Source organism: Bidens hawaiensis, unplaced genomic scaffold (assembly GCF_021521415.1).
Source record: "Bidens hawaiensis isolate Kalapana, Puna unplaced genomic scaffold, B.hawaiensis_p1.1 tig00026607_1, whole genome shotgun sequence".
NCBI classification, from domain to species: domain Eukaryota; kingdom Viridiplantae; phylum Streptophyta; class Magnoliopsida; order Asterales; family Asteraceae; genus Bidens; species Bidens hawaiensis.
The window spans coordinates 1-13,782 of record NW_027494275.1 but is presented as its reverse complement, the minus strand read 5'-3'; the positions used below and the strand labels follow the sequence as shown (position 1 = coordinate 13,782).

At 38.3% G+C, this 13,782-nt stretch overlaps 1 protein-coding gene across 1 annotated transcript; it reads right to left on the bottom strand.

Moving 5' to 3' along the window:
• Nucleotides 1-1,998: 1,998 nt before the first annotated feature.
• Nucleotides 1,999-5,014, bottom strand: LOC143573656 (putative inactive ATP-dependent zinc metalloprotease FTSHI 3, chloroplastic). Its single transcript, XM_077058473.1, has 4 exons — nt 4,214-5,014; nt 3,069-3,392; nt 2,433-2,733; nt 1,999-2,351 (listed from the first exon to the last, which is right to left on the bottom strand). Exons 1-4 carry the CDS (start codon nt 4,994-4,996, stop codon nt 2,194-2,196), a joined length of 1,566 nt encoding a protein of 521 aa, XP_076914588.1. The 5' UTR covers nt 4,997-5,014; the 3' UTR covers nt 1,999-2,193.
• Nucleotides 5,015-13,782: the final 8,768 nt, after the last annotated feature.

Sequence of the window (13,782 nt, the reverse complement as noted above, 5' to 3'; positions counted from 1 at the left end):
TACCTCCAACCAAACGTACCATAAGTTACTTCAAATTCTAATTTCTTTGATAAATTCCAATTCCTTTAAAAAACATTCCATGAATCATACAACCTTTAAGATACACTAGCTGGTTTGTTACCATATCAACCCATATCCATTTCGTTATATGAAAAATATGAAGTTCGCAAGATTTTGTTATCAATCTTAGCAACTTTAATCGTGACTAGAATTGTATATGCACCAATGCTTGAATTAAAATTTTGTGTAGCATATAAGAGCATTCACATTTCTATTCATGAATTTTTTTTTTACCATATAATTTAATTAAAAAGTCACGCTTTTCAAAATTTTTTTTTCATCTTAAGAAACCTCCGACACCCCATCCACAAATTTTATCTTTATGTTACCCATAAACAATTATTTTATTATATTTTTTTATACACTCACAATAACTTAAAAGAATGATAAATAATAGTTTTATATGTAAAAAGTTAGTGTAGCAACTTTTTATAAATTAGATTGGGGTAAAGAAAAGGTGGATAGAATGAAAAGAGTTTTTAGTAGAATTTAATGAAACTTAAAGATTGAGAGAGAGATGATGGATAGGATGAGATAGAGGTGGGCAAATCGAGTTTTTCAAATACCCGGTTCCTGATATGGAACCGGGTTCGGGTATGACCGAGTGTTGGAAAACCAAGTATTGGCAATACTCGGGTCGGATTCGGGTCCGGGTATTGTCTCTAAAAACCATACGCTATGCATCGGATTCGGGTCGGGTATAGAACCGGGTGTTCTAAAACCATGTATTTGAATACCCTATTTCCAGGTATTGAAAAAACCCTATTTTTAGTTTTTTTCCGGGTATTTTCAGGTATAGATTGGATTTTTAGGGGTATTTTTCGGGTAATTTCAGGTATATATCAGGCATTTGAAAAAACCCGGCTCCGGGTGTGGAACCGGTTCCGGTTTTCGGGTATTATCGAGTACAAATCGGGACTGGTTCGGGTATTGAAATCTAAGCAGTTAATGCGGGAAAATATCGGGATATCGGTCAAGGACCGATATCTAAGATATCTGTTATCGCAGTGAGATATTGGTTGGATATCGGTAATTTTAATATCATAAAAAAATTCATATATAGCAATTTAACACCAATAATTGAGTATTGTCTCCTACCATTAACAAATTAACCTTTTGCAAATTGCAAAACAATAACAATCGTAGCAAGTATGAACTGATTAAGACTTAAAACACTAACACTGAACACTAAAAGTTGATAATTAAGACTTAAAATACTAATATCAGGAATATCGGTGATATATCGGTCAAATATTTGTTCAATATCGACCAATATTATTGATATTATCGAGACTGATATTCGGCACCGATATTTTAATTTATATATCGCCAAGGGACCGATAACCGATATATCACTAGTATATCGGTGATATATCGGCAATATCGACTGCATAGATTGAAATGCATACCTTATCTGTACCCTACGAGTAAGGTCGGGTACGGGTTCGGGCATTAAAACCCGTGTATAAAAAAACATGGTTCCTGTTTTTTTTTTTTTTTCGGGTCCGGTTCCGGGTTCGAGTTTTTGTGCTCCTCTATATGGGAATGCTCAAGCCTCTTTAAGTAAATTCTTAGTTGTTAATTGATGACGATTTTAATTGGCGGTTGATGTATATACTAAGATGGATGATGTGTAAATTTTATGTGTAATATATATTTTCATGGTTTGATATGCTGATATGCTATTGTCTTTAAAAAAAGGATAATTTACAAGCATAAATGCAGCATTAGGCAGACATGTGATTTAATTGTTTGATTACGAGGAATGATTACAGGACTTAACAGGAAAAAGAACTTCACAGTTAGCGTGTTGATGAATAAATGGCCTTCTACGATGTTTTCAGTTGAACCAAAATAATAGGTAAAAGTGAAGTCAAATGTCATTGACAGCATTATTCGTTCACAAAGGAATGATTAACCTCAATCACAAGGCGTTTCGAGAACATTTTGGTTACAAAAACTATATCACTGAACTCCGAGATGAATCAAACAATAGTGATTGGTATAAATGACCAGAGTTCATAAACATTACAAAATCGCTAAACCTTTCTATTTAAACGCGGACCCTCTGCTTTCAAATGCTCATAGCATAAACATCTTCAAAAACATTACCAAATCAACTGCAAAAACAGCTCAATTATCATACTTTGACTGTGCTAGCCGCGACATAATGAAATTTATTTCCTGAGCTTCCTGTTCGCTAAACCCCTGTTGTTGCTGCCTCTCGTCGAACGAAACTTTAGCTCTATCAACCGCTACCAATATATCATCTCTCGACACACAAACCGCACCTACAAAAGCCAATTTGAAAAAAAAAAACAAATTATTTATGAAATCCGAGAATATTTTGAAAATATTTTTGCAGTGTCTACCTCTACGTGCTGCAAGAAGAGCGGATTCGTTGGCAATATTTGCCAGGTCGGCACCTACTAAACCCGGGGTCAATGATGCAACAAGATTAAAGATGTCATCTCTATCCTCCTCAAGTGGGACCCCTCTGAAATGAACGGCCAAGATCTTCCTCCTTCCATCTTCATCAGGTTCCCTCACAATGACTTTTCTTGAGAACCGGCCTGCACGAAGCAGAGCCGAATCCAGCATTTCAGGTCGGTTTGTTGCTGCTATTACTACAACCTTTTTATCAGACTCGAACCCGTCCATTTCTGTCAACAACTGTTACCAAAAGCATCATCAACTGGCGGTGTAAACAAAACCGAAATAACCGAAAACAGTAACTGAAACAACCAACTTAGCCGAATCTAATCATAAACCGACGGTTTGGTTTTTAGTGTTTTTTCAAAAACTGATTTATTGGTAAAGCCCAAATAGTAAAGCCGAAAAAACCAAAACCAAATCGGGCCCATTGTGAAAACCAAAACCGAACATTTATCAAAAACAAAAAAAAACAACTTTTGGTTTTATCCCAAAAGCAACCAATTTTGGGCCAATTTTGACCATTATAACTCTAGTCAACAACTCAAATAACCCGACTAGATACGAAAGCGTACTTGATTTAATGTTTGGTCGCCCTCGGTGTTGAAGCCTCTTCCACGTTTGAGCCCGACCGCATCAAGTTCATCAATGAAAATAATAGAAGGTGCGTGTTTTCTAGCCTCCTTAAAAAGATCCCTAATGCGACTCGCGCCTCTTCCAACAAACATCTCAACAAACTCACTTGCACATGTGATGAAAAACGGGACCCCTGCCTTTTCAGCAACCGCACGGGCTAGTAACGTCTTTCCTATTCCGGGTGGACCCACTAGAAGTACGCCTCGAGGTAATATGGCTCCAAGATTTGTGTAGTTTGAATCCCCTTGCAAACATGAAACAATCTACAAGAAAATTTGTTCAGTTAGTTCAGGTAACAAAAGTCAAAAGGTCAACACACTAATAAACATGTTTAAGCCATTTAATTAAACAGGTTGTGTTAGGGTTTTCCTGTTTAACTTGTTTTAATTCTAAGGGTCATGTTATCTTCCTGTTTAACCCGTTTAATTACTTGGGTCGATCCATCAACCCCTTTAAAATTATAAAACAATAATATATATAGACAACTCATCAACTCGTTTAACCCATTTATTGCAATCTAACAAGCCGTTTATGACCCATTTAAACAGTTTATAATTCACTCACGACTCTTTTGACTCATTTAGATAAAAGGGTTCCACAGGTTGTGTTTGTGTTAAACAATTTGAAGTGTGAAATTTTGACACGACACGAATATCTGGGTTTGTTATAAACAGGTTCAGGTCAGTTTCAAGTCGAACCTGCTAACCTATTTAGCTATGTGGGTCGTGTTCAGGTCAACCCTGGGTTGACCCGTTTAACCCATTTAGTTTTTATTTTGCTTTTATTAATGTATATTATGTAATAAATTAAATCGGTTATGCCAAATTTTAAAACTAAAAAGGAAATTGGCATAAGAATTTACAACTAAAATGTAACTGTTTTATATAAATTTGTATTTTTTATTGTAAAAATATAAACTTAAAGTAATACTATGCAAAAACAATAAAAAAAAACAAAAAACTTTCAGGTTAAACGGGTTGTCTTCGGGTTTTTACTAGTTTTCTGACTTTCTCTATTAGCTCAAAATCAACAGACTAACTAACTCAAATCAACAGAAGTCAAAAGGTCAAAAGATTAATGTTACCTCCATTAGCTCAATCTTAGCTTCATCGACACCTTGAATATCATCAAAACTAACCGTACTATTTTTACTCGGTTTTCTCGCTATGGTTCCACCACCACCGAGCCTGTGAACCACTAAAGACAACATAGCCCATGAAGGTGCTTGACTTAATAAAGTAGAAAAAATCCGTCTCCCCGTTGAAACCAGAAAGGGTTCCGGGTCCAGCCCGTATGTGGTCCTCTTCTCTTTCATCAAATCAAGAAGCTGCTTATAATCATCATCAATATATAGTGTTTTAAACTCCCACCCGCGTTTAGAAACAGCTCGGTTTACAACAAGCTCCCGATTATTATTATTATTATCACCGTCATGTTTTCTTGATAACTTTGTAAGCATAGCTGTTATTATATCTTGTAACTTAAACTTAGCTTCAGTCTTTTTATTTAATGTTTTTGCATGCTCGGAAAACATTATACGGCGTGAGTTCTCTTTGAATTGAACGCGTGTTACGCTTCCGTCTTGAAGGCCTTTTAATAAGTTTGAATAAGGAACGAGTTTACATTTCGGCCCGTTTGGTTTTAAGAGGAGATAATATAGGGCCACTGCTACTGAGATTGAAGTGGGAATGATGTTGCTTTTCAAGAATGTTTTGGTGTGATCGAACTTTGAATCAAGAGAGTATTTTCTCCAAATTGATGATAACCAAAGCTTCGGGAGAAACCGTTTCCATAATTGTTGCTTGACATTGTCATCGGTTTGTTCAGTTTGTAGATTCGTGTCTTCAGTTTCAGTGGTGTCACCCATCTTTAGGACAATAAAAGACTGTATCAGTATTAAGATAGCCAATAATCAAACAGGCACGCGCATAGTGGTGCAAAAAAACCGGTGTTGAACCAAACCAAAGGTTGAAATTGTTTTGTAACCGTATACTTTGAAAACTGGTTTTAACCGGTTCAGTTCGGGTTTGACTTTGATCCAACCCAAACCAATTAAAACCTAGGTTCAAACCAGTCAAGCCCGATCCTTTCCCCCACTTAAAAAACAGGTTGGAACCTGAACTGGTTTCACCAAAAACCGGGATTGACCCAGCCCAACCCGATTCCAAAGTATAGGCTTACACACTACCCAGGTTTGTAAACCTAAACTTTGAAACCGGTTTGAACCCGGGTTGGGTTCAGCTCAGGTTCAAACTGGGTGTCAAGTAAACGGGTACAGTTCGGTTCAGGTTCAAAACCAGACACCATTACTAGCCTTTTATTTTTATTTTTTGCACAAATCGGGACCAAAAACCCAGTCTGTGCACCCGCTCAGGCACACACACAAAATCTGAATTAAGAAGAGAATCCAAGAGCTAATTGGGCAAATGTTATAGAGAAACAAGGGGCTTGCTAATCAGCTATCATCATTGAATTGGTCAAGGCTATCCAATAATAAAATAAGTGTTGGAAGGTTTATGGTGTGGTCTATATACACACACATACACGTAAAGGAAGACGATACCGATTTTGAGGGGTGCGAAGGAAGGAGAAGGAGAATGGGCAGCTGAAATTGAATAACACCGATTAGATTAATTCAAAGGTTCTTGGAGTACACGAACATGTCTTCTGTACGCCTGGAAATTAGCTGAATCAAATTATCGTCCAGAATTTCTTATTTATTTATAAATATGTATTTTAATATATGGAAATTAGTTTTGGAAAACATCTCACGTAATATTAACCAAGTTTTAAGATACTTATAATTGGGTTATTTATGCAATATTTTTTCAAATAGAGTCATTAAATCTTCAAATTGAGTCTCGTCAGATTTTTTTGTGTGTCTAGAAAGCAATAGAGGAGAACATGTGAGGATCGAGATTTGTTATATGCGTAGTTATATTTAAAATTTAAAAAATGTTAACTATATTAGAATACAAAATAAAATTCACGTTACCACTTCACATCAACATTAAAAAATAGTTAAGAAGATTTCCTCATTGAAACAAAAATAAAACATGATAAAAAAATATTTAATAAAATATGAAAGTTAAGTGACTTAATTGAAACTTTTTTTAAACTTAAGCGACCTAATTGGAACATATTATTCTACAAAGTTACCTAATTTTTAAAAGGACTATTGGTTTATAATACTCTCAACTTTCTCTCGCCTGTAGATAACACTCCCAACTTTCACTTTATCTCCCACCACTCTCAGCTTTCAACCTATTTGTTTTTATCACTCCCCCGTTAAGTTAAGGCTAACGTCGTTAACTAAGACGCTGACGTGACTTTGTTTATAATATTTTGTTAGTTTACTCAGCTGATGTGTCAGCTTACGTGGCTTGCCCACATGGAAATTGATTTTGTTTAGCAAAAATCAATTAAACACAATATTTATTATATTGGTAATTCTATTATATCAAAGCCTAAAACATATCGATACTTCAATCAATCCTTAAAATAATTCAATTGAACCATGAGCTCGTTAACACACATCGATTGAAGCTGGATTCATCAACCCCAACCATCGATCTTAAAGCCCTAACATCTGAAACACCTTTGATTCGCTGACACCATCAACTGGCTAAAAGAGTTCATCGTCGTCTTCTCCATACAGTGGGAACAAAAAGCCCAAAATCTTGAAGGTGGATTTGGAAGGAAATGTATACTGTAACCATGATTTCTTGCAATCCGTCGAGTTGTTGTACGTCAAAGTGCACGAACTAGGCAGGAATTCTATGGATGCCCTCTATGGCCGGTAAGTTCCCGATTTGATTCTTCATTTGATTATTTCAGCTTGGTTTTGAAGTTTGGTTTTGAAGTTTGATTTATGTTCTTAAATAGAGGCTGAATTGCAAGTTTTATGTGGAAAGAAGATGCTGATAAGTTGTTCAAACATGGAAATTTAAATTGTAGTGGTATGCAACAAAGTTCAACTAGTTATGAAGATATGAAGATACATAACTTGGAGTTACAAAATTTGATTTTGCAAGAAGAGAACAAGAAGTTAAAAGAAATCTTAAAAACCTCTAAAGGTTCTAAGTGGAAGATAACACATGTTTTAGGTGTAGTCATTGTTGTCATTGCCATAAGGTGGCTTCCAATGTCTAATAGTCTTAATTCAATCTAATGTCATTGACATATGTTGTTATTGTTGTCATTGCCATATGTTGTCATTGTAAACCTTTGGATGTCATTGTAATTGTAAACCTTTAAATGGTTTGTTTATGGAGTTTATGGTTGTTAATGGCATTCTTGCAGGTTATTTTGAGCATATTACTTTTATGTTGATAATCATTGACTAATTCAAAATCAACCAACCAATTTACGGGCCAAAATGCTATTGGTGTTGTTTTGAGCATATTACCTTTTATGTGACTAATTCAAAATCATTATCAAACAACCAACCAAATTAAAACCAACCAATTTACTAGCCAAAATGTTATTGGTGTTGTTGGCTGTATTAACCAGCATCAACCACAAGTACCAAAACACAAGTAAAAGAACAAGACATAACAAAACACAACTGCATATGCATAATATTAATAAGTAGAGGAGCATTACATCAAGTTCATTACATCAACTTTCAAAACACAAAAGAAACATGAGTTTACATCAACTTTATTACATCAAGTTTTAAAACTCAAATACAAAAGTTGCATATGCATTGCATCAAGTACTTCAATATAAGTTTACCAAAACATAAAACCAGATATGCATTGCATCAAGTACTTCAATACACCATCAGACATGCCTCACTCTAGCACCCCTCCATGTGGTACCCCTCACTATGGCCCTCCCCCTTGACCTTCCTCTTCCCCTTTGACTTGCTGAGTTGACTGCTGAGTTGACTGTTGAGTTGACTGCTGAGTTGATTGATTGGTAGTCTTCTTTGGCATCCCCTTTTGCCTTTTAGGAGGTGGTTCTTCAACAACTTTACCCCTTTCTTTACAACTTATCTTGTTATGTCCCATTTCCCCACAAATACCACAAGTCATTGTACCACCATGCTTTGTTTATTTACCTTTCAACTCTTCACCCTTATATGTTTTATGCCAGTTTGCATAAATGTGCATGGCACAGTACCTATGTTCTGCATTTGGCCAACTCAATGCAACAACATTTAGTATTCCCTGCCACATTCAAACATAAATGTTAGATCTAACCACCATCATTGCAACTGTCATGTATATCAGTTTGCATAATGAATTATGTACTTTCTGTTGGTCAGAAATTAGTGTCCATCCATTACCACCATCATGTATCCCCAAACATTTTCTTAACTCTTCCATGAACCACTCCCAACTATCATTATTCTCTCCCTCAACTACTGCCCATGCTAATGGAAACATCTGGTTATTAGCATCCCTTCCAATAGCACCCAATAACATACCTATAATATATAGGAAACATAAGTAACATACCTATATAGTAACATAACTTGTAAATACCTATAATAGATAGGGAACATAAGTAACATAATTGCCAAATACCTCCAAGAAAAGTCTTCAAGAAACATCCATCAAGGCATAATGCCTTTTTGCATCCAGCCATAAACCCCTTCTTGACTCCATCATAACAAATAAAAAGTCTGAAAAATGTTTCACATGAAGAATTTGGATCTTCATTAATAAAACCCCGGAGGAGCAGTAACGAGCTCAAATGTAGAAGTTGGGTTATATTTCTTTAAAGCAGCCAAGTATGAACCAATCTTGCTGTAGTGGTCCTTCATTGATCCATGGAGCATCTTATTTGCACAATGTTTTACATTATAGGCGAACCAGTGGTTTATTATCACCTTATACTTCTCTTTCACTGCTGATTGGATGTCCTTAGCACTCCAGTTTGGCTTAGCTTTAAATAATGACAAGAACTCACAAGCTATGAGTTTTGTAGTCAACTGTCTATTCTTTAACATGTTTCTTTGACAAGCGTGCTTGTTGTTTACCCTTTTAACCATATAACATTATTTACCTTTATGAAATAAACAAAATACACTGAAAGGACACCTTTTAACACACTTCACACCTATACGGCCCTATTTATTTTGGTCACTCCTTGAAATACAAACATTCCTACCATTAACAACTGCATATCTTCTAATGGCATCTTTAAAACCATCCCTTGTAGGGAACCTAATTCCAAAAACCCACTTAAAGTTCTTCCATTTTGTTTGGTCACTTACAACCGGAGCATTTGAACTGTATTTCTTCCCTCTTATATCTTCATCTTCACTCTCACCAGGTGTTTTAACATCACCATCAGATTCATCATAACTACTATAAGATTCTAAAGGTGACCCCCCTGTGACATCTGACCCGATCCGACCCGACCCAGGTACCCGTTTCTCCGATCCGATCTCTTTCTTTTATGATTTAATATTTATTTATACTTATACTTTACTTTTAATAATAACAATATATTTTCCTTTCCGCCTCTTCCTCTCTTTTCCTTCCCGCCGTCCCGTCCCTCTTCTTCTCTCTTTCCGCCTTCTTTTCCCTCTTGTTGCCATCCCGCCTCTTTCTCTCTCTTGTCGTTGTTCCGCCCTTAAGCCTTGAACCCCTTCTCTTATTTTTGTCCTTTGGTTCTTCCCGCCTAAGGTTGTCTGCGCAGCTCCACGCGCCAGACTCCTTACAAGGAGGCCTGCGCGAAGACCAGTTGTTCCTGCGATACGCGAGGCGAACTGTTCTCGCAGCGCGCTAAGAATTGTAGTTCTTCCCGCGACGCGCTAAGAATTGTAGTTCTTCTCGCAGCGCGCTAAGAATGGTAGTTCTTCCCGCGACGCGCTAAGGATAATAGTCCTTCCCGCGGCGCGCTAAGGATTTTAGTTCTTCCCGCGGCGCGCTGTGGACTGTTTTCTGTCTGCCTTCGCGCTCGCGCGCTCTTGACCTTCTGTGTCTGCCTTCGCGCTCAAGCCTTCTCGCGCTATGTCTTGAGTCTTTTCTTCTGTTTAATCTAGCCGTTTGCTTTTGTGATGTCTTATCTTCTGTGTTGTTATCCTGACCTATCTTATGTCTGAAAAGTTACTTTTGGCGCAGCATGCGCACCAACCCCATTGGTTGACAGAAAAAGTGACTGACATTATCTTTTGAGATCTGCTTTTCCATGCTTGACCAGTACCTTTATCTGACCCTCCCATGCCTGTTTACTGTTACCTGTCAGCTTTTCCTTTGTCCCCTGCAGCTGCCATATCCTTTGATATCTTTTACTTTTGGAATCTTTTACTTTTTGGAGATCTTTTCCCCTTTTCTAGGGATTGTGTTCCCTAGGGTTTCCCTATAAATAATAATGTTAATTTCTTAACACTACACACACAAACACTTAATTTAACCTCCTCCTTGCTCTCTCTGCCGCCTCCCCCTCTGCCCCCGTCTTCCTCCCTGTTCTGCCCTGCTTTTCCGGTAATATATATTATATATAATCTACTTATTAATTATGCTAACTTATAATCAAGACTTAAAACCAATCATTAAAACAATAATCTTATTTATAGGTTAACTTGTGCTTGTTTAAAGTTGGTTCTTGCTTTATCTTTCACCGCACCGTTTATCAAGTGAGTAATCTCGTACCTAATCCCTTTTTATTTTTAATGTTTTGGGATGTTCATGTGTTCATACAAACTTAGAGTCTTAAACTTGTTTATGAACTTTAGTCGCGCAGTATCCCATGTGTTGAGGACGTTTACTTGGCTGTTTATTTGTATGTGTGTATCATTAACCGCTTTGTTCGGCCTATTCCGAAGTTTTCATGGATCCATTAGATGAACACGGGAGACCTATCGTTTACGGTTTTCTTTGTTTACACTTGCACAGATGTTTTCTCGTTTTTGTGCTCATTTGGGAGCACGGATTGAACTATGAACTATGATCTATTTAGGCTTGATCACAATCTGATTACACCCTTGTTAAACACCAGACATACATGTGTTGCGCGCAGATTTATTGTTATCTATGTATTGTATTAAACTTGATTTCTCACCAACACGCAAGTGTTTGACGTTTTATTTTAACACATGTTCAGGTTTGCTGTAGCTACATTTGGAGCTTGTGGACACGTAGGACGTTTTTACTTTTGGACCTAGATTAAAATGTATCAAGACAAGTTATTGTTGTTCGAATATTTTGCCTTATAATATATTGATTTATGTTGATTTATGTTATCTTGTGTTTACGTTGCGTGTGCGTGAATGAATATATTTATTAAGTATTGACACCAAATAGTGTCACGAGTAATGAAACAATATGTGGCGCCCCGATGTATAATCCGCCTTTGGTCGGGGTGTTACAGATTGGTATCAGAGCTCGTTGACTTTAGGATAGGTGGTTAGACGTAACGGCCTAGAATACCTAAGAGTCCCTTCTCGCGCATGAGAGAAATCTCATGTTTGCGCGCTTATTGTTAATTACTCGTTATTTATAAATATGCTTGCGCAGACGCAGCGTATGGTTTTATGATTTATTTCGCGATATTTTGATTTTTGCTGAATTTCGATTTTTATTGATTTTACTTACATATTCGTTTGTTGGGATTGAAAATCCGAAAAGTCATGGTGATACATGAATAGTTGATTTTCAATTTCCATTTACGATTATGTTCTGAGGTTGGAGACTTGAAAAGTCATGGTGATACATGAATTGTCAACCTCCAATACTCATTTTCTTGTATATTTTATATTGAGGATTGAAAAGTCATGGTGATACGTGAATCGTCAATCTCCAATACTCGTTTACTCGTCATTTTAAATTGAGAATTCGGAAGGTCATGGTGATACATGAATTGTCGATTCTTGATTCGAATTTGTTACCTTTATTAAGTTTGCATCTAGGGTCATTTATTTTACTTTAACTTTTGACAGTAACTGACTCCGCGAAACCAAGCTGTATAAGATTAAACTTTGCGCTAAGATATTAACTAAATTAAAACTTTTATAGAATGCCTCCGCTATCTCGCCGTCATCAGAGGAGAGAAGCCTCGCGCAGGCGTAGACAGCAACGTTCCCAGGAAATGGCCGCCGCAATAGCCCAAGCCTTGAGCCAAAACAATACCTCCGGTTATAACATTAAGTCCTTTAATGCGGGTAACCCTCCGAAATTCACAGGTCTTGAAGGAGCCACCGTGATGCTCCAGTGGCTTGAGAAAATAGAAAACACTTTCCTCCACACCCAATGCCCTTCAGACAGACGAACCCTATATGCTTCCAGTGTCCTGGAATCTAGAGCGCTTACATGGTGGAATGGAGTAGCTCATGCGCGTGGCGCAGAGGCTGCTTCTAGCATGCCCTGGGAGGAATTCAAAGAAATTCTGATGCGAGAATTCTGCCCTCCCAACGAGGTAAAGCGCCTGGAGGAAGAATTTTGGAACTTGAAGCAATACAGTGGCGAAGCGCGCGAGTATGCGACGCGTTTCCATGAACTAAGCCTGCTTGTCCCTCACCTTGTTACCCCTTCCCGCCGAGCCATAGAGAAATTCCTTGGGGGTCTCCCCATGGAAATTCAAGATTCTGTATGGGCCAGAAACCCAGCAACCCTCTCTGACGCCATCGAATTGGCCGCTGTGCTCAGCGACAACCATGTCAGAGCAGGAACCCTGTTCCTGCGGGGAACTGAGAAGACCAAACCCACCAAGACTGCCCCTGAACCAACAGAAACCAAACCAGAACCCTCAAACCGTAACAACCTCAAGCGCAGGCGCAAAGCCTATGCGCTTACCAGCCCGCCCATTGTCCAGCAACCCACCTATCAACCTCCAGTTTACGCGCCTAACCCACTGTCGACCTACCCAACACCTGTAGTCCACAACTATGCCTTAACCAACCCCGCACTCCCTGCCCCGCAACCTAAGAAACCTTACACAGGAACCCAACCCTTCTGCCCAACCTGTAGACTTCACCACCCACCTCAAGTCCCATGTCGACAATGTAACCGATGTGGCCGCGTTGGTCACTCTGCCGAGTTCTGTAGAGTCCCTTCCGCCAATCCAATTGCGCAAACACCACCAACCTACCCGCAAAACCCTCAACCAACATACCCTAATCCACGACCCAGATCGTGCTTTAACTGCGGTGATCCCAGTCATTTCCGGAACGCATGCCCGAGACTACAAGTTCAGATTACGCAAGCGAATCCGATGAACCAGATTTCGAACCAAGTGGCGCGTGGCCGAGCTTTTAACATAACCGCGCACCAAGCGCAAGCGAATAATGACGTAGTTAATGGTACATTTTTGCTTAACGGATTTTATGCTTCTGTACTTTTTGATACTGGCGCCGATCGAAGTTTTATTTCTCGCGCGTTTGAGCAGAAGCTTGCGCGACCGCGCAGCGATTTAAAAGAAAATTTTTCAGTTGAATTGGCTAATGGTGAAACTGTTTTAATTAGCTCAGTGATTAAAAATTGCACGCTTAACCTTAACGAAAACGATTTTCTAATCGACCTCATCCCCATGCCTCTTGGAAGCTTTGATGTTATTATTGGTATGGACTGGCTCTCGAAGAATCGCGCCGAAGTTATTTGCGCCAAGAAGTTGATTCGCATTCCTCGAGAAAACGGTGATCTTCACATCTACGGCGAGAAACCCTCCAGTGGTCTTAAGCTTATGTCTTGCGCCGAAGCC